At 66.4% G+C, this 20,067-nt stretch overlaps 1 protein-coding gene across 13 annotated transcripts; it reads right to left on the bottom strand.

The window, feature by feature from the left end:
* Window positions 1-294: 294 nt before the first annotated feature.
* On the bottom strand, window positions 295-19,458 carry PHLDB1 (pleckstrin homology like domain family B member 1). 13 transcript variants are annotated; one of them, XM_061368254.1, is made up of 26 exons: window positions 19,434-19,458; window positions 16,259-16,357; window positions 15,765-15,888; window positions 15,516-15,686; window positions 13,825-13,950; window positions 11,378-12,462; window positions 10,396-10,638; window positions 10,186-10,323; window positions 9,932-10,069; window positions 7,974-8,102; window positions 6,676-6,831; window positions 6,486-6,596; window positions 6,212-6,301; window positions 5,775-5,897; window positions 4,867-5,004; window positions 4,241-4,396; window positions 3,681-3,848; window positions 3,266-3,382; window positions 3,060-3,177; window positions 2,821-2,865; window positions 2,120-2,411; window positions 1,923-2,013; window positions 1,695-1,841; window positions 1,373-1,592; window positions 1,190-1,275; window positions 295-666 (listed from the first exon to the last, which is right to left on the bottom strand). In XM_061368254.1, the coding sequence occupies exons 2-26, from the start codon at window positions 16,316-16,318 to the stop codon at window positions 526-528; spliced, it is 4,413 nt and encodes a 1,470-aa protein (XP_061224238.1). In that variant the 5' UTR covers window positions 16,319-16,357; window positions 19,434-19,458; the 3' UTR covers window positions 295-525. The 13 variants fall into 13 exon arrangements, with proteins under 13 accessions (XP_061224238.1, XP_061224233.1, XP_061224235.1 ...); XM_061368249.1 differs by lacking the exon at window positions 19,434-19,458 and adding an exon at window positions 17,479-18,162; XM_061368251.1 differs by lacking the exons at window positions 5,775-5,897; window positions 19,434-19,458 and adding an exon at window positions 17,479-18,161.
* Window positions 19,459-20,067: the final 609 nt, after the last annotated feature.

Here is a 20,067-nt window from a genome sequence, read left to right on the forward strand (position 1 = left end):
CGCCCCTTCCCACGGCCACCGGGTCCGCAGCCCGCCCCGGGCCCGATCCGGTGCCGCGGCGCCGTGACCCTGCATCCCGAGGCAGAGCTGCCAGGCCCGAGGAGGAAGGCACAGCTTCACCAAACGCTTTATGGCTTTCCAGGCGGCCCACCCTGCACTCACTGTGCAACCTCGGCACAACACAAAAGAGTCCCAAGGAGGGATCGAGGTCTGGTCCATGCGACTGGCATCGTGGCAGCCTCCTGCCAAACCCGGCGCCTCCCCGCGGCACAAAGCTCCGGGCACAGGCAGCTCTTTGGCAGCTCTTTATGTTTCAGCACTTTGATACGTTTCCAATAAACTTGGTTTTAAAAAGTCAACTTAAAAAAGAAAACAACAATTCCTCCCTTGGCTGAGCAGACGATGCTGGTGGCACTTGACATGGGCGCACGGCCATGGCACGGGCCCCCCAGGACATCCCTGCTGCTTGGGGAGCTCAGGAGTCCATTGCGCTGGTGGATCCAGGGTGCGCAGCACCCGCCACCCTCAGTTCATGAACTGGGTGTACCCCTCTGCCCCGGTGACAATGACGTCCATCCAGATGCGCATGGCCTCGGCCGAGGGGGCCACCATGTAGTACAGGCGGTCGTGCGTCTTGACACAGAAGGTGAGCACGGGGTTGGGGCTCTGCGGAGGAGGAAGAGGATGGTGTCAGTGCTCTGCTCCCTCGGAGCAGCACTGTGCTCCCCTTTCTGCCCCCATAAGGCCCAGCACCAGGCTCCTGCCCTCGGCACCCTGGGGAGGAGGTGCCACTGGGGGCCATGGATCATGGATTTAACAGCTTTAAGTGAAAAATGATGGATTTAGACTGGATATGAGGCAGAAGCTCTTCCCTGTGAGGGTGCTGCAGCGCTGGCACAGGGTGCCCAGAGAAGCTGCGGCTGCCCCATCCCTGGCAGTGTTCAAGGCCAGGTTGGACACAGGGGCTTGGAGCAAGCTGCTCCAGTGGAAGGGGTCTCTGTTCGTGGCAGGGCTTGGAACTGAATGGCCTTTAAGGTCCTTTCCAACCCAAACCACTCCAGGAATCTGATTCTATCACCCTGGGAGCATCCCCGGCATGAGCTGCCTCAGTGCCTCCTGTCTGCATGACGGGGGTTGATGCCAGGAGGTCCCCATGGGCATTGAGGCAGCGGCGGTGCCCAGCTCTCACCTTTGCAGCACTGCGGAGGTGGTCGTAGTAAACCTCTTCAATGGCTTGGAAGTAGATGACACCCTTCAGCTTCGTCTCGTGTTTGTCTGCTCGAGAGAGGGAACCGGTGTTGATCACAGTGTTCAGGTGATGACACAGGGAGGGACACGGGGGGGCGGGGCACGGGGCAGCACAGGCACTCACCCACATAGTAGGAGAGGGTGCGCTTCATGCGGTCAAAGACAAACCAACGCTTCTTCCAAGACTTGATCTTGCCGCCCATCTTGACCAGGTAGCCCTTGCACATCTTCTCTGTGAGGATGACATGGTAGCAGGTGTCCACGCTGTGGCCCGAGGACTCGATGTGCAGCCGCAGGTCAAAATCCTCTTTGCGGATGGGGAGGTACCGCGTCAGGGGCCGAGCCTGGAAAAGCAGAGCCCTGCAAAGCCTGCCAGTGGGACAAGGACCATATCCCCCCAGGGCACGGGTGGGGAGCGGGGACCCCGCGCTGCAGGTGCTTCCCACCTGCGAGAAGTGCTTCTCGCGCAGCTTGACCTCCTTCTCCACCAGCTTCTGCCTCCGTGCGGTCTCGTCCTGCAGCCGCCGCTCCAGCTGCTCCCGGCGCCGGCGCTCGTCCTCCAGCGCCTGCCGCCGCAGCTCCATCTCCCGCTCCTGCCGGCACACGCAGCCGCTCAGCTCTGAGCACTGGGGACCTGCACCCTGGCTGCCCGTGGCACCGGTGCCCCTGCTCACCCGGGACTCCATCAGCCGCGACTTCTCTGCGTGTGCCTCCTTCAGCATCTTCTCCATCTCCTCGATCTTCCCTCCCTCCATGCCGCTGGCACTGCAAGAGAGCCACAGCTGCATCGCAGCGCGAAGGAGCCCGAGCCGGTGGTGTGGCCAGCAGAGCAGGCTGTTCCTCCGGCCGCGGCAGCTGGCCCCGGGGTTACCTGGAGACGTTGTCTGGCGAGCAGGCAGAGTTGTTGCCGGTGGAGATGCTGGTCTCCATGCTGTCCGAGCTCTCCAGGCTGAGGGTGTCATACGCGTGGTCCAGCTCCTCGGCGCGGGGCCCGCCGCCATGGGGACGGTGGTGGTGGAGGATGGAGTGATGCACGAGGCGGGGGAAGGCGGTGGGGAAGGGGGGCTGCCCGTGCAGGGCTTCCCACTGGGATTGAGCCTCAGCAGCTGCCTTCTGCTTAAGCTCTGCCAGCCGCCGCTTCTGCTCCTCGATCACCTGCTGACCTGGGCCATGGGAAGACAACCACAACTGAGCGCTCCGCACTCAGTGCCGCGCCGCTGCAGGTGAGGGGATGGCACTGTCAGGAGAAGACACAGCAGGCACTGCTGGAGCTGGCAGGGATGGTTGGTGCAGCGGCGAGAGCCTTCGCTACTCCCTGCAAGCAACACCTCTCTGGGAGCAGGAGGGGGTCTGGGCAGCCACGGGGGGCACATGCACCAGGCTGGCAGCAGCAGGCTGGGCTAAGCATTAGCGAGTTCGGGATGCACAAAGCTGTTCCTAAGTGGATGCCTGGAGGCACCTGGGGTCCTGGGCTGGTCATGCCCCTCCTATACATGGCAGCCAGTGCCTGCAAACAGCCATGCTGCTGCCTTTGGGCTGCCTGAGGCAGGCCAAGCCGCCCCACGTCTCTACCTGGTAGCTCGCCCGGCTGCAAGGGCTCTGCTGGGAGCGGCTCGGCTGCAGACACGCCGTCGGGTGGAGGGGTCGGGAGGGAGAGAGGGGGGAAAGCAAGAGACCGTGAGGGAGGCACCGCGTCCCTCTGGAGCGCCGCCGCTTCGGCCGGGCTCCCCTCTTCATCGCCCGAGCGGCCGCGGGGAAGAGTCCCAAAGTCCCACCACGCCACAGAGCCAGGGCGCGGAACCGGCGCTCACCCTTCTGCTGCAGGGCCAGCTGGCGCTTGGTCTCGATGTCCTGCAGCGTGGCCGCCAGGTTGTGGGGCAGGCTGCCCGCCGGGCTCAGGGGGCCCTGGACAGGACGGCAGGCGCTGGGCTGTGGGCATGGACAGGGGCTGGCACCGGCTGCTCAGGAGCCCCCGTGCCCGGGGCCAAGCAATGCGGGCTCCCCCCGGTGGCAGTACCTTGGGCGAGGGGCTGCGCCCCAGCAAGGAGAGGTTGAGCTGCGAGGATGAGGGGGTCCCGCTCTTCATCCGAGGTGTGAGGACACCAGCATCACCTTCTGTCTTGGCACGATAGACCTGGGCATGGAGACACAAAGGTGAGAGTCAAGGGGGGCTGCAAATGCCCCGTGGACAGACAGCTCAGCTGCCACTGGGGCTGAGCATCCCCTCCCCACATCCTGCCCCTCTGTGGGTGCCACCTTGGCAGGGGTGCAGGCAAGAGACGGCAGTGGCTGCCTGCCCCAGGAGTACCCACTGCGGGTCTGCTCTGCCTCTGCCTTGCAATGTGGAACTGGCAGGAGTACCCCCATGCTGTCCTCCTGCTGCGGCCAGCAGCCCCAGAGCCTGAGCCCCAGCAACAGGGAGCTGGGATTACCTGGAGAGGCTTGAGAGAGAGGTGAGCTTTAGCTGGAAGCGGAGGAGGGGAAGAAGGAGGAGAGACAGAGGAGAAGGAGGTCTCAAAGCCAGCCATGGCCTCCTGGTACCACTTCTCTAAATCAAGAGCCGGGAGCCACACGGAGGCCCCTGGCAGCTGCTGCTCCATCTGGAGAGAAACGCCGCGTAAGAAAGGACAAAGAGCGAAAGGCAGCGAGAGGGACAGACAGAGAGAGAGAGGTCAGAGCATCCCTGCTTGCACCTGCACCACCACAGAATGGGACCTGCACACCCCAAGGACCCTGCACCCTCCCTGCCTGAGTCCCGCAGCTCCAGGACCCCCTTGGCTGCTTGTAGGGCCTGCAAGAGCCAACGGAAGAGCCAGGAGGGCACAGAGACCCCCTACCCTGCACCACAGGCTCAGGCAGGCACAAGGCACTGGGCAGGCAGTTGGAGACAGGCCCCGCTGCCACCCAGGCTCCGCAGCTCACCCCGATCCCTGCATCCCCATCACCTCCCGGGGAGGGCGCAGGGGCAGAGGGAGGGAAAAAGGGCACAAACCTCTGCAGAGACGGAAGGAGAAGAGAGAGATGGAAGAGGAGGAGGAGTAATGCAGCCTGAAGGAGATGAAGGAGATGGAGGGGCGCAGGCCAGTGGGGAAGCGGCAACGGGGTGGAGGTGGCCCAGGATGCCTGAGAGCTGCTCAACGGTCACATACTGGGCAGAGAGAAGCAGATTAAACTGGGAGAAGTGGCTCTGAGCAAGGGCAAGCAGGCACAGCGGAGTGAGCAGGCGGCTCCAGCCCCCAGAAAAGGGTGCCACGTCCCTGGGAGGCAGGGAGCTGCTGCTGGGCACTGGCTCTGTCCCTGCCTGCTCTGCACCCTCCTCTCCTGGGACTGGCGGCCAGGACTGGGTCCAACAGGCAAAGAGCCAGCCTCCCGCCCCGCTGGGCACCCACTCTGCTCCCCAGCCCTGCTGCTGCCACCCGTCCAGGCAAGGAGACTGGGTGGCTCCAGCCTGTGCTCCCTGCTCAGCTGCAGCCAGACGGGCCCCCATAGCCCAAGAGAGAGGTGGGCTCTGAACACCAGGACACACGGGGAGGCCATGTGCTCTGCAGCATCCTCGTTGCTGCCGGGATGCGGTGGCAACCCAAGGGAGTGAACCCGAGCATGCTCTGGAGCAGGTACCTCATCGGCTGCGGGAGGTACAGCAAGCAAGAGAGAGCGCTGAGCGGCAGCAGAGGCAGCAGCAGAAGCTTTAGTGTCCGGGCTGGGGCCGTGCGCATGGCTGCAGAACCTGAAAACGTCAGACAGCCTCATGTACTCCTAGAAATCCACAGCGGAGGAGAAGGAGGAGAGTTAGAGCCATGCGCCGGCATCACGGCACCCACTGCAAAGCAGGAGCACATCTCCCCGCATGCACATGCCCCGCCGCCGCCTGCCCAGCCCTCCCTTTCTCTCTCTTCCCCTCCCTTCCCTTCCCCACTGCCCTCCCTGCCTGTGGCTGCCCGAGCAGGGCTGGGTGTCCCGGCTGCCTCGCTCCTGCCTTAGGCACAGCTTTGCTGGGTGAAGCCTGGGGACGGAGCCTGCCCTGACGATGCACCTTCACCCGTTCCCCATCACCCCCATCTTGGGGACCCCAGCCACAAGCTCTCTCCGGTGAGTTAGCACCAGATGAGGCCCCCACCACAGAGCTCAACCTGTTCTAAGCCAGTTTAAAATCCACTTTCCTCACCCTTTTTGACCCAAACATGCTAAAGCTGGGGATTTGCTCATTTTTCTGGCTAGCAGGAACCCAGGGGATGCTCCCAGGAACAGCCCAGCTGCGGGGCAGCAGCAGCAGGGGGGCAGTGCAGGGACGCCTGCACCACATGGGGTTAAAACCCGAGCATCAGGCTCAGGAGAGCACCTCAGGAGGGTGTTAATGGGCACAGCGGCTGCAGGGCTGAACAAGCATCAGTCCAGCCGTGCCACCGCAGCCGCTGCAGTGCCGCGGGGATGCCCTGCTGCCCGACGGCGATGTTAGTGCACCCAAGGGGTCTGGCGGCGGCTGGGCCGAGGGGTAAGCGGGCTGGCACGTGCAGTTAGTCTGTTACCTCGTGTGCCCTGGGGTAGGAGCGGGCGGCAGGAGAAGCTAAGGAGGCCGCTGCAGTGGGCGGGGGGCTCAGGGGCTTAGCTCCCTCCAACAGCTCATAAGGCTCTGAGATATGGAGGGTCTCCTGTTGGAGGGCAAAGATCACATAGGCAAGGCAGGCACAGGCAGCAGCAGAAGCCCTGCTGCAGGCAGGCACAGGGGACTCTGCCATCCTGCCCTTCTCTGCAGCAGCAGATCCGGTGGCACCGGGTCCCTGAGGGCATCGTGGCTCCTGCTCCCATTCAGAACCACGAGGAGGGCAACGGGGTGACCCACTCCCACCTACGAGTCTTTGGACATGAACTGGAAGGAGTCCCCTGCGCCAGCATGAGCACCAGTGCTTGGGGTGGGGTGGCAGCAGAGCAGCCCTAGGACCATACCTCCAGTCTCACCACTTACCTCTCTGAGAGCTGAGGACATTTTGGGGAAGCTCCTGCCGCCTGTGACGAGCTGGTATCGCCTCTCCAGAGACACGAGCTTCTCCTTCTCCTGAGCACGAGGTGACAGTGAGAGCAGAGGCAGCTGATGGCAACCGGCCCAGCACCCCATGCCCGGCCCCCCCCCAGCTCACCCGGACTGCCAGCACCCCAGCAAGAGCCAGCACAACCTCACCCCCTGCTCAGGCACCCCTAGGGCCGGGGAGCAGACATTGACCTGCCAATGGCTGCGTTACCTTCTGCAGGAGCTGCAGGACACTGTTCCTCTCCCTGGCCAGGTGCTCGGCCTCCTGGGCACTCTGCAGCCGGATCTGGGCCGCCTGGGCATCCAGGGCAGCCACCCGCTCCTGGGAGCAGGAGTGGGAATGAGCTGGCTGCCGGTGAGCCGCAGGCACAGCCTGGACCCGCTGCCCTCTCCTTCCCCACCTTCCTGCGGGCGATGCTGCGGTGGCACTCGGCCCGGCTCTGCAGGAGCTGCTGCCCCCGCGCCTCGCGCTCCTCCTCCAGGCGGCTCTCCCGCTCCAGCTGCTGGAACTCCAGGTCCTCAAACAGCTTGGCCTCGGTCTCCAGCACCTCCGCCTCCTGCAGGCACACAAGGCCATAGTGGGTCACCCCCTCTGGACAGGCATCCCACAGCAAAACCTCCTGATGTGCCCCCACGACCTGCTGGGGCTGGCCAGGAACAGGAACCCATGGCAAAACCTGTCCCTGGTGCCCCGTGCCAGCAGGCAGGCAGCTTTCCCTCCTGCTTGGCATTAGCCACGTGGGAGAGACACCAGCTACCTCTACCCAGCTGGAGAAGGTGATGGCGGTGCTGGGCACAGACCAGCTCAGAGCTGTCACCCCCAGGTGACGACGAGCTCACCATGGCTGGAGGCTGGATGCCCCCATTGAACCACATCCGGGCCAGCACCATGCCCTGCCAAGCAGCAAAACACCATACGCTGCCGTAACCACCAACATGCAACCCTGCATCATCAGCTGATGGGCAGCAGAGCCCTCGTGGATGAGCACCGTGCTGGGCAAACAGCATCCTCCCAGCCTTTGAGCACCGACAGCACACGGCAGCACCCAGCTCAGGGTGCAGAAACCACACCAGGCTCGCCAGGGGGATGCCTCCATCCTGCTCTGGAAGCAGGGCAGCCCTTGCTCTCGTGGAATGGCATGGCACCACCGCCGTGGTGGCTGCCGAGGGCTCCCACACACTGGGACTAACCCCTCGCTGTCCCTGCCTGCTGCACACTGGGACCCACATCCAGCATGGGGGTGCCTGCCCCAGGCAGGCTGCAGCAAAGAGGGTTCACTGCACAGCAAGGGCTGGGAAAGGTCAGACACTACTGGAAAATACCAGATAATGGGAAAAAATGCTGCAGACCGGCGGTAATGTAAACTGACGGCACCGTGTAAATAAACGCTCTCAGGACATAGCTGGAAGCAGCGGGATGAGGACCCAGCGGTCCCCGAGGCTCCCCAGCCTGCCCTCCTTTCGGGGCAGGACCGGTCCAGAGGAGCACGGCAGCTCCCTGGTGATGCTCTGCCAAGCCAGCACCGCGCCCCGGGCCCGGGCGAGCGGAAGCTTACCAGGACGGCGGAGCCCGGTGCCAGCCACCTCCAGCCCGGGTGTGATGCTCCCCGTGCGGCCCCAGCTGGCAGGGAAGAGCTGGCCTAAGCTGGAGCGGAGGGAGGTGGGCCATGGTCCGGGAGGGGTGGGGGGAGACACTGACCCTTCGCATCCGCTCCCGCAACTGCTCCCGCATTGACTCAGGGCACTTATCAAGGTGGCTCTTCGACTCATGGTAAAGCGCCCGGAGTTGCTCTAGCTCCTTCCTTTCAGCATCAAGCTTTGCCCTTTCCTGAATCGGGGGAGAACGAGACAAAACAAAAAGTAGAAAAGAAAACAAAAAAAAGAAAAGGGAAGAGAGAAAACACTTCTCAAGTTGGCGCCATGCAGAAGCTGCAGAGTTAGAGAGGGGCTCGGCTGAAGAGGAGGCTCACAGGGAGGAGCATCACGGCATCCACGGAGGCATCGAGAGAGGAACAGCTATGGGGACCCAGGCTGGGCAGTGTTAGAGGGGTTATGGCCAGCCCTCGACTTCAGCCTTGCGTTCACGTGCCAAAAGCCCACTTGCGGGCCATGAAAAGATCAGTGCTGACAGCATGGATAAAGTCATCCTGATCCTGCAGATGGCTGCACCACACTGGATCACTCTGAATCCCCAGTAACCAGTTTGCTACTTGGTGCTCACCATCCAAGATGCTGCCAATTAAAACACAGCAGGTCCCATCCACATCTACTGAGGCTGAGGGACCAGGGACCACCCCCATCCATCTGGAGGAGAGGGCTGCCTGCAGGATGGCAGGGAAGACAGGAGACTGAGGCCCAACCCTGCTATCAGAGATGCTCAGGCTATGCAGCGTTAGTGGCAGACACTTGCTCCTGGACCTGGGAGGAGGAAGAAACATCCCCAGCCCTTCCTCCCATAGCCACAGGAGCAGTACGATGGAAGCCAGCAACACGGGGCTGGCGTAGGGGATCACCTCCTGCAGGTCTGGCAGCACCATATGGCAGTCAGGCACTGGGAAACACACACTGTGGTAGCACAGATACATGGGGGATCTATGGACAGGGATACAGGAGGGCGAGACAGGGGCTGTAGTATGCCTGGGAGCTCTCAGGCACACAGAGGTGCTGGCAGACTGGAGAACAGTTAGTGCAAGCTGTGCAGGCTGGTTAGGAAAGCAGTGGTTAGGTCAGCAGGTTGGAGCTGGGATTGCCTGTGCTCCTCTCCTAACTCTGCATGAGGCTGCCCCTGCCTAGAGAAGATGCCTGAAAAGGGCTGGAAGACCAAAACAGGACAAAAACCCCAAACACCACAAGGGCACTGCTGGCAGCAGCGACGGCAGCTCTGCCCAGCCATGGGCAACCAAACAGCACCTACAGACACGGGGCCAGGCAGACCCCTAGGGACATCAGCACCGCACCACGGCAGCCCCGAGCTGCCAGCAGCACCCAGGCCAACAGAACAGCTCACCCCGGGCTGTGCCACGCTGCCAGTGAGGCTGCAGGATGGCTGCAACCAGCAGCCAGGTCAAGCAGCAACGGTGCCTTCAGGCAGGCCCGGAGGTCACAGCAGCAACTGCACCAAAGGTGCCAAAACCACTCCAAGGAAAGGGGGCCAGGACCCCTCCCCAGCCACTGAGCCAAGGGAACACCCGCCACGATTTCCTGCCCACCTCCAGTGAGCCGAACGCTACAGCAGCAGCCACCATCACGCTTGAAGATGCCCCAGTGGGCAGCACACTGGGGGAACTGGCCACAAGACAGAGCCCACCAGCAAGGGCAGGGATCGGGGAGCACTCCACATCAGTGATGCCCACTGCAGGCAGTGGGTGTCCAGGAAAGCCCCACACCATAAAACCTCCGTGTGAGACCGCTCTGGTGTGACAGAGGTGGCTGAGATGCAGCCCAGGTGCCAGCCCTGCCCTCCTCTGGCAGCACTGCTGGACCTGTCCCAGGCAGACAGCAACAGATCTCCCCCAGGACGCGAACCCAGAGCGGATGCTCCTCAATGCCCCTGCAAAGCCCAGGGACAGCAGAACATGTCCAGACGGGACCACTGCAGCACCACAGCACCGCTGCAAGCACTGAGGAGGGCACGACACAGCCTGCCACAGGGCTCACCTTGTCCCGCTCCTTCCGGATGCTGGCATCCAGGCTGGAGAGCTTCTCCTGCAGCTGCTGCACTGCCTCCTGCTCCTGCCGCAGCCGCGCCGCCTCCGACTCACGCTCGCCCTGCAGCAGCGCCCGCTCCATCTCTGCCTGGATGGGCACAACCACATCAGGATGGCTGCCCCGGCCGGGTCCAGCTCTGCCCATGGCACTGGGTGCTGGCCAGCGAGCAGCGGGGGACCCAGCAGGGCTCCCCATCCCCTCACCTCTCGCGACGTCTCCTGCAGCTGCTGCTCCAGCTCCTTCATGCGGCCCTTGAGCTGGTCCAGGCGGCCGAGCACGCTGGCACGCTCCTCCTCCAGCCGCTGTGCCTCCTTGGCGCGGGGGCCCGCCAGCTCCTCGTGCTGCAGAGAGGGCAGGTTGGCACGGTGCAGCACGGCACGGCACGGTGCGGCACGGCACAACCATCCCCTCACCTCGTGGTGGGTACTCTCGGTGCTGCTGCACTCCTCCTTCAGGTTCTCCTCGTCCGACCTCTCCAGGCTCTCCCTCTGCCGCAGCTCCTCGGCAGCACGGCTCAGAGCCACGGCACCCCTGGGTGCCCGCCGGCCAGCATCCGCGTCACCAGCCAGGAGCCGGTGCACGTCCCCCGGCTCGGTGCTGTCTGTCTTGGTGTACTCGGCGCAGAGGTTCAGGATGGTCTCCAGGCGCTGCCGCTCCTGCAGGGAAGAACGGTCAGTGTGGTGCGCATCCCGGCACGGCCACTGGCAGAGCCCGCGGGACCCTGTGCCGATAGCAGGTGCCGGAATCTGGGCTTGCTCCTTGCCCTGCTCGCATGCTGGGCAGGGCTGGGGACACTGCACAGCCCAACAGAGCCCACCGCCAGGCACACGGTGCACCGGGAGCTGGGGACAGGCTCATTCCAGGCAGCAGTGGTGGCTGCCGAGCACCTCCGCTATTTCCAGGCAGTGAGTCAGGGCGCCCGCGCCGGCGTGAGTCAGGGCTGAGCCAACAGGGCTCCAGCACGGCCCCGGCCCCGGCCCCGGCAGATGCACAGGGCAAACCCCACCCAGGCAGCTGCAGGCGCTATAAAAACCCCATGTACCCTAAATATAGACACAATGCCCACAAAGCCACGGCACTGTCGCTGGCAGACGCGGCACTGGCGGGGCGGGAGGAGACGGGAATGGTTTTGCAAAGGCAGGAGTGCCACAATTTCAGATGCAGCCCCACGGAGCCATGCGACCAACCCATGGCTGTCCCTGGGCTGCTGCGAGCTGGGGGCTTTGTGCTGCCATGCACTGATGGCCGCTCCTGCTCGTAATCCCCCTGGATAAGCCGGCAGCTGCGGCAAATCCCTGAGAGCAAGGGCCAGGTTTTAAAGCAGCAAAAGGCATTTGCAAAGAGGGCATCCCATGCTCAAACGTGGTCCCATGTCCCCCCCGCCGCAGGGCTCACCAGGCGCTCCATCTCCTGCTCCCGCACCCGCTCCTGCCGCTGCCGCCGGTGGTACTCCAGCAGCTCGTCCTCGTTGTCGCTGATCTCGGTGATGCTGTTCTTGCGCTCCCGTGGCGCTGCCGGCAGCCGGGGGTCCCCCAGGGGCTTCCTGGGGGTGCGGGGGCTCTGCCGGGGCGAGGGCATGGCCGTGGAGCCCAGCCCGTACGCAGGGCTCAGGCAGGAGCCGAAGCTGGGGCGGCGCTGGGGGGAGTCCACTGGCAGCGGGGGCGAGGGGCTCCCGGTGCCCCGCGGCTCCTCCAGGCCCTTGCGCCGGGTGCGGGGGCTGCCGGGCACCTCCCTGCCCAGGCGGGGCTGCGGGGCCGGGGCGTCGGGGAGCACGCGGGGGCTGGCGGCGCGGCGCGACAGGGATGGGCTCAGCGGGGGCAGCTCCCGCATGCTCTCCATGTTCCTCCGGGCTGCCCGCGGGCTCTCGGGGGGCTGCAGCCGTGTCTCCGGAGCTGCCCTGCTGGGCGGCTGCCGGCCGGGGACCAGCGCGTCCCGTGGCTCCCGGAAGGGGCTGGGGGGTCGCTCCTGCAGGGCTGCCCGCGGGCGCGGGGCTGCTCTGGGGGTCAGCTGGGGGCTGCCTGCCCGGTGCTCCCCGAGCCGCTCGGCTGGCCAAGGGTCGCCAGGTCCCCCGGCAGGCATGGGGGGGGGCTGCACGGTGTGGTTGTAGCTGGAGGAGCGGAGCGGGACAAGGGGCGGCACAGCTGGACCCTGCTCCTGGCTGCTGGGCGAGGGGCTGGTGTAGCCGCCGCTGCTGGCCGGGGAGGAGAGCGGGGAGAAGTTCTCATAGCTGGAGCCCCCCGACGTGGCTCCAGGGCTGGGTGGGGGGGACAGGAGGCAGCGCCCACCCCCGTTCACCACAGGGGACAGAGGAGACCGGCCGCGGGCAGGGGGCTTCTTGCCAGCGGGAGATGCTGGCTCCTCCAGCACCAGCGAGTCCATGATGTCCTGCAGGTCCTTCTCGATGGAGCTGACGAGGGAGCTGTGGCTGGGACACCCATGCTCTGGCGGCTGGTGGCCACCATTCACCAGGGGCTCGGCCTCTATGGGGCAACACAGAAGCAGATGTCAGCAGGGCAAGACTCCCCACAGCCCCTGCTCGGGCTGGCGTCCCACAGAGCATCACCCCTTGATGCAGCCCTGCAGAGACAGTGCCGGGATTCAGCTCCTCTCCCCCCAGCCCCACTGCCACCATTTCCCACTGTGGCTGGGGAGCCAGGCCGGGGAGGAGGCTGGTATCCCGCTGGCCCCATCATCACCAGGGAGACAGAAACCCGATAGCACCGCCCAGCCGCCTGCTCCCGACATCCCTGCGCTGCCACAGCTCCCAGCCCCACTCCCTCAGGAGCAGCTGCTTGTGCCAGCCGCTGGTGCCCACTGGTCATCCCTGGCACGCTCTGGCACCCCAGAAACGGGGCAGAGACGGACAGCCAAAAGCCACCGAGCGCAGACCTGCGGCATATCCAGACCCACTGCCCTGTCATCTGCAGCCTTCCTGTGCCCCCAGCCTGAGTGCCCCTGCCCAGGCTGCCCTGTCCTCCCAGTGCAGCACCGATGTGCCTGTCACTCAGGGGATGAGCTAATAGCGGCAGGCACGGAGCCTGGCCAGGACAGCGTGCCACCCGGGCTGCGTCACCCCTGGCACCCAGCGGCTCCCCCACGGCGGCCGGCAGTGCCTCTGTGCCCAGGGATGTGCCTCAGCATGGCCTGTGTGATCCTGCCTGCTCCCACCGGTGCCCGAGGGACCACGCAGGGCCCAGAAGGATGCTCCTTGGCCACATCCTGCTCCATGGCCACGCCACCCCCCCTTGTCCCTCCTCCCGTCCCCCAGCTGCAGGCAGGGTGTGCTGCCTTCCCGACACACACGTGGCACAGTGAGGCTGCCAAGCTCCTCTCTCCGTGCCAGGTCGTGCCGGTCGGGGCAGGGAGAAGGCTCTACCAGCCCAGGGATCGCTGCTGGGGATGTGAACATCCCCGGGATCCAGGCGTGGCGCCGACCCCGCGGACAGGCAGACACAGCAAGATAAGCAGCCAGTGCTGATTGCAGCCGGGGAAACAGCCTTCACAGCCTCTGCGTGGCCACCCCAACATGTAAACACCCGCTCCAAGGCAGCCGGGGGGCCCCACGCACCCATCCCCAGCGTGGGCTGATGGGTGATGGCTCTGCCACGGCCAGGCTGGCCAGAGGTGAGAGCTGTGCCTCACTGCCCTCACCATCACCCTCTTCCCAGGCGATATTAATCATTAACGAACACCGGCACAACTGCCCTGCCGAGACAACGGCCGGCACATCTGTGGCCAGGCGTGAGCCCTGCTCCCAAACACGGGGGACAGGGCTGGAGCACTGCACGCCGGGCAGGCTGTGGCATGGGCCAGCATCCCCACCACCCCGCTTGGGCACTTACTTGCTGGCAGCCTGTAGAGAGCCGCGGGGCTCCTGCCCCCCGCCGGGATCATGCTCTTCATCCACTTGGCCTCAGCGGGGTGGTTGAACCGGAGGAAGGTGGCCTGGCCCAGGCAGATGGTGCACCCTGCGCAGAGAGGGGACAGGGCTCAGCCGCTGGCCGCAGCGATGCCAGAGAGGTGAAGCTGCAGCCGGGCAGTGCCCAGCCCTAAGGCACATCCCCAGGAGGGGAGCGGGCTCCTGCCGTCAGCAGCGGCTTACGGGGAGGCTGAAATCGAGGTCACTCCCCGGCAGCTGCAGGCAGGCAGCGCGGCACCGGCACCGGCACAGGCACAGCTGGGGTCGGGTCCCCGCTGCTGCGGCGGCGCTGGCGATGCTCCAGGGCCTGCGCGCCTGCCAGCCCCAGACAAGACAGCTCCTGTCCCCGGGCCGAGGCGCAGCCTCTCGGGGGAAGGGGCCGGGAGCCGCGGGGGAGCCGGGCGGCCGGAGCGGGGAGCCGCGTGCCGGGAGCGTCGGGCTGCAAGGCTCCGTGCCGCTGCAGACACACCCCGCTTTGAAGCGCCCGCCAGAGCCATGGGGAGAGGCTCGCTCTGCACCGACAGCCGAAAATCCCTCGCCGGAGGGGACGCGGTTTGTGGAGCACCCAGCGAGCGAGAAGCCGCGCTGATTCACGGCCGTCGCCGCCGCGGGGGCCTCGCTGCCTTGTCCGAGGGGGGCCGAGGGAAGGAGTCCTGCTCCCCAGCAGCACCCCGGCTTGGCGAGAGCATCCCGCCGGCGGGGTGGCAGTGCCAGTGCCCAGCCTGGCAAAGGGCGACAGCTCCTCCAGCTCAGGGCATCAGCGACCTGCAGCCTCCCCGCACGTCGGCACCGGCACAGCTGTGCCTCATCCCAGCCAAGCGGGGTACCGCCTCCCACACCCAGCGCGCCGGCCTCGCAGCTTGCCCCGCTGTGGCCAGGCGCAGACACCGACCCTGCCCCAGTGGCTCCCATTGTCCCTCGAGGGGCCGCTCCCCACGGCGGGGTCCCCCCTTCCCCGAGGGGAGCAGCGGAGGGCGCACGGGCTGCACCGCGGCCACCCGGGGGCGGCCAAGTCGGGTCCCCCCAACACCCCCCCCCCCGCCGAGGGCACGCGTGGCCCCACCGCACTCACCGAGCCGCCGCCGCCGCCGCCCGGGCAGCGCCGAGCACCGCCCCCGGGGAGGGGCGGGGGGCGGGCGGGGACGGAGGGGGCCGGGCCTCTCGCTGCTCCGCCGCCGGGCGGGGTCCTCCCGGGAACCGGGGCGCGGGGCCCCCGGATCTGCCCGCGGTGCCCCGGGAGCGGGGGCGGGGAGCACAGCAGGGTCCAGGCACCTCCGGCCATGCAAAGCCACCGGCAGCGATGCCCAGGGAAACCCGGGCCGTTTTCTCCCCTCATTCCCTTCCCAAACCTGGCCGAGCACTTCCACTGTTGGCTGGGAAGCAGGTACAATGGCGGGGACCAAACCCTGGCCGGGACACTCGCTTTCTCCCTCCACATCTCAGCTCCCCAGCGGTGCCAGCATCAGGCACATCCCCACCGCAGAGCAAAGAGACAGGAACATCCCAGCTGGGATGTGCAAGCGCAGGATGGATCCACAAACACCCCAATACCTAAGAGCAGACCAGTGCAAACCAGGCTCTACTCCGGAGCAGAGCAGAACAGAGTATCCCTACCTTGGGTGAGGCGTGTGGGCCGCCGCACTGGCATGCCATCAATGGCACAAGCATTGCCACAGGGGTGCAGGGTGAGCGTCCCTGCTGCGTTCTCGATGTAGCAGTGCTGGGGAGCCAGCCCAGGGCCCTGCAGGATGATGTCTGTTGTGGCCGTGCCAATGGTGGTCCTCCCTGCCGGCAGAGAGAACAGCTCAGCTTCCCTACCACAGGCAGCATGCCCATGGGGACCTGCTGGCAGCCAGCACTCACCTTCCTCCAGGGGCAGGAGCGTGATGGCAGTGCTGAGCCGACCACTGCCCAAGCTCACCAGATGTGGCTTCTCCGTCTGCACCTTCAGTCCCTTGCCCGTGTCGATCAGGTCCAGGGGGCTGTTCTGCAGGAGGAGAGGGAGGGATGCTCACCACCCCCATGCCTGCAGCCTACTCCCCTGCACTGCCCACCTGGTACAGGCAGCGATGCCCAGCACAGCTGTGTGCCTGCAGGACACCCCAGCTGCGGGCTCCATCCTAGCCATGCTGGCTGCCCCAGGGAGCAGAGCTGAGCTGCTGTGGGAGCAGAAGATCTCCACAGCTTGGGCTGCATCTAAGAGGATCCAAGATGCCAGCCGCTTAGCTCAATGGGCTTTGTTGCCGATCCCGTAATAGGATTGGGATGAGGAGAGGCCAGAAAACAGTGCCAGCCAGCTGTGGTAGGGCTGGCTGGGGCAGAGAAGGGGTCCTGGTCCTGTGGCCCTGTGTGCTCACCTGGATGATGGTCTGGACTCTACGGGTTGGGCTGGCAGGGGTCCTGCTGGATGCCTCCATGGTGGCTGCTCGGAGACGCCGGGTGCTCTCGGAGACAGGCTGCTGCCACAGGAAACAGCACATCCAGGTGACCATGCAGCCTCACAAACCCCATCCCAGACCAGCATTTCCCACCGTGAGGATTCCCCTCCTGAGCTCCCATTTCCAGCTGCCCAAAGCCGTGAGCATCCCGCCCGGTGATGCACGAGTCCCCATCCCCCAGCACACCTACATACTCTAAGCGTCAGGACGGGACATGGCAGCAGAAGGAGCCAGAATACCGGCTCGGTTTTGGGGAACTGGTGTAGGAAATGCACACACCAAACACGGAGAGCAGCGGGCAGCCAGACCCCAACTGCCACTGACAGATGAGGACTCAAGAGGACAGGATCCAGCTGTGCCCAGCAACATCTGCCTAACCCCTGACACACCGAGTGCCCACCCCAGGCACAGACCTCCCTTTGCTCCTGTGCAGCCCAGTGCAGCAGCACCTCGGGGTGCAAGAGCCCAGCTGAGTGCGCCGTGTCCCTGCCTGCACGCTGGCAGCCGTGCCCACGGGAGGCACAGGCAGGAGGCAGCCCCGGGAGGAACCGTTTCCGTCACCCGGTGCTCACGCCACAGTCGCAGCCCAGGCGATGCTTCGGGGTTACTAAATTTACCGTCTGCTGCTCCCCACGTCCCTCCCTTCCGCCCGGCGCCGGCCGAGCGCGGCTTAACCCTTCCCGGGAAGGCCGGGGCAGCCGCACCGAACCGGGGAGCGCTTCCACTGCCCGGGGCACCCCGGTGCCGGGACAGCCGGGGACACCGGGGGGGGAGCGCTGGGCTCGGCTCCCTGCAGCGCCGGCCCCTGCACCGCCAGCCCCGCACCCCGCGGGCCGAGGGACCCCCCCGGCTTGGCCAGAGCCGCGCTGGGCTGCGGGGGCGAGCGGGCGGCTCTGACACACGGCGGAAAAAATGAGGAGCTGGAAAACACCAGGCGTGGGATCCGGGCTGGGGCAGAGCCCGCGCGGCTCCGTGCGACACCAGCGCCGCCCGCCCCACAGCCAGGGCTCCGGGGGGACCACGGCCGCCCCACGCGGGGTGGGGACAGCTCGGCTGCGAGGGGGTGTGGGGACGCGGTACCCCAGGAACACCTCCCCGCCGCCCACTGGCTGCAGGGGCAGGACCCTGCTTTCCCTTACCTGCCACCTCGTCCTGGTGCTGGGCGAGACCCTCCGTGGTGGGGTGCCCATGTCCCCCGGGCACCGGGGGGCCACGCTCCCCAGCATCCGGACACCCCAGAGCCCCGCCGAGCCCCTGACCCCCGCTGGCACCCAAGCCGAGCCACAGTGTTCGGGAAGGAGGAAAAGCCAGGAGGGGCCAGGCGGCTGCATAGGAAGGGAGCGGGGCCAGGGTGGGATCCTGCACCGGCGTTAACCCCTTCCCAGCACGGCTGTGCTGGCGGAGCTGGGTGGGCATCTTGGGGGACCCCAGCCCCACGCTCAGGGGGTCACCCCCACTCCCGCTGCCCAAACTCGCTCCACCCAGCACCCCTCGTTCCACAGGCACCCCGGGAAGCGGCCCTGGCATCCGGGTGCTCCCCGACGCCAACACTGACGGGCACCAGCCCCCCAGCATCACCCTCCGCCGGAGCCCCTCACCTGGCTCCTCACTGCGCCAGGGACGCCGGTCGTCCCCGTGCCCGTCCCTCGGGGGTGCAGCCCCTCTCCAGCCGGCTCTGCCGTCGGAATGCGGGGCGGGAGCGCGGCTGCCCCGGCCGGCGCCCCAGCGCTGGGGCGGACAAGGCGGCCTTTCTTCTCCCGCCGCCGCCTGCAGAACGCGTCGCTTGTTCCCGCCGTGGGAAGCGGCGAAGGCAGCAAATGCCAAGGGCTCGGGCTCGGTTACCGCCAAACAGCCCCCGGCCGCCGTCCCCCCGCGCGCGGCGCTGCCCGCTCAGCCCGGCCTCCCCGAGGACAAAAGCCCCTTTCTTCCCGGGGCGCAGGCAGAGGCCTCACCTGGGGGACGCCCAGCGCGGGGCCCCCGCCGGTGCCGGACGGGCGGCACTGCCCCCCCACCCCCGCGCTCCCCTGCCCCTCCGCGCCCCGCCTGCCCCCACCGCACAGGGTCTGCCCCGCGGCCGCCCGCCGGGACTCAACCTGCCCACAGCAGCCGGTGGGGTGGGCAGAGCGCGGAGCCGGCCCCTGTGCTACCGGCTGGGGCGCAGGCAGGGCATGAGCAGCCCCCGGTCACACAGGGGCCACGCCGGTGCAGCGGAGCAGAGCCTGGCACACCCTGCCATGCATCCCTCGCCGTGCCAGCCATGCAAGGATGCAGCGTGCCAGGGGTAGGCACACGGCATCCCGGGACACAGCCTCTCCTCCCCACTCATGGCTGGGTGAGTCACAGGAGGAAGCCAGAAAGGCCGAGCTAACGGGCGCGCACCGCAGAGCATTGCAGCCTCCATCCAACTTGGCTGCCTGCTTGCTCCCCATCTGCTAACGCGCTTAGGGAGCGCTTACCCCTTCCCACACCCTCCGCTCCAGTAAACAACCGGTCATTCCGCCGGCAGCTGGGAATGGGGAGCCCATCTCCAGCACAAAGCTGGAGGGGAGCGAGGAGCCTGCTCCTCCAGACCTGGGGCTGCCCCCCATCGAGCCGGCGCCATCCCACCCAGGCGAGGGGCTGCAGCGGGGGCTGCCTCGCGGTTGCTGGGACAACGCAACGCCCCTGGCAACAACATCACCGTAAATCAGCTGCCAGACGGCTCCGGAGGGAGCGGAGGAATCCCGGCCGCGCCCGCTGATCTCAGCGCTCCCGGGAAGTGCTCCCGCTCCTCCGCAGCGCAGCTGCACTCGGCTGAGCTCTGCCGGCATCGTGCCTCTGGCTCTCTGCGTGCTGGGGGATGCCCGAGTGGGCTTGGGTCAGGCAGGGAGTGCAGCCCAGCTTCCTGCTCCCAGTGCTCCCCACAACGAACCAGCTCCGTACGTGGTCCTGATCACGGACAGAGCTCAAGCACCAAGCCCAACATCAGCACGTGGCTCTGCCCACCCCAGCATGGTCAGGGAAACCACAGCACCGAGTTCTACAAGTGGTCCTTGGCACAGTCTTGTTACCCAGCCCTAGATTCACTGGGAGAGGAGCAGGGGTGAAGCCTCACCTCTCCAAAACGGGCACCGCTCCGGTCCTTGCTGGTGTCCTGCCATCAGCAAGCACCGCCTGGTCACTCAGACCCGCGTCTCCATCACCCTGCCCGCTGCCGCCCCGCACACACAGCGCTGGCACCGCGCACAGACCCAAATGCCCGTGCCCGGGGACGGATGGGTGCTGCGGGAGCAGGGCCAGAGCGCAGCGCCCTATGCACAGCAGCTGAGCTCCTCCTGCGGCTGCCAAATTCCTCGGGCCTCCTGGCAGCGGCGCAGGACCCGCGGCGAGAGCGCGTCAGGAAGCCGGAGTAAACAAGGTCCCGCTGCGGAGCGGGGTCCGGCCAGGCCAGCGCCTTTCCCAGGCTCCCCGAGAAGAGCCGGGGACAAGCGGGGGCAGGCTCCGGCCAAGCGCCATCCCCGCCTCCGGCCGCCCACGATCCCGGTGGGATTCGGGGTCGGGAGCGCCTGGTCCAGCCTCCCACGTGGGGATGGATGCTCTCAGGGCTCCCACACCGACAAACCCAACGTGATGTGGACCCCAGAACCCAGGTCCCAGCCCACCCGTGTGCCCCCAGACGTGCCACAGCGGCTGAAGGCTTCTCCTGGTCTCCTGCCTGCAGCTCCTTCCCCACACCCGTTCTTGGGAGC

This window comes from Neopsephotus bourkii, unplaced genomic scaffold, assembly GCF_033783945.1.
Source record: "Neopsephotus bourkii isolate Nb327-2 ecotype Australia unplaced genomic scaffold, CSIRO-AGI_Nbou_v1 NB_1433, whole genome shotgun sequence".
In the NCBI taxonomy this organism is placed as follows: Eukaryota; Metazoa; Chordata; class Aves; order Psittaciformes; family Psittacidae; genus Neopsephotus; species Neopsephotus bourkii.

Coding starts and splice junctions, on each gene's coding strand:
- PHLDB1 (XM_061368249.1), bottom strand. CDS start 17,670: ATGCAGCCGCCTGGCCCCTCCTGGCTTTTCCTCCTTCCCGAACACTGT. Junction 10,639..11,377: donor AGCAGGAGATGGAGCGCCTG/GTGAGCCCTGCG, acceptor TCTTCCCTGCAG/GAGCGGCAGCGCCTGGAGAC. Junction 1,276..1,372: donor CACCCTCTCCTACTATGTGG/GTGAGTGCCTGT, acceptor TCTCTCGAGCAG/ACAAACACGAGACGAAGCTG.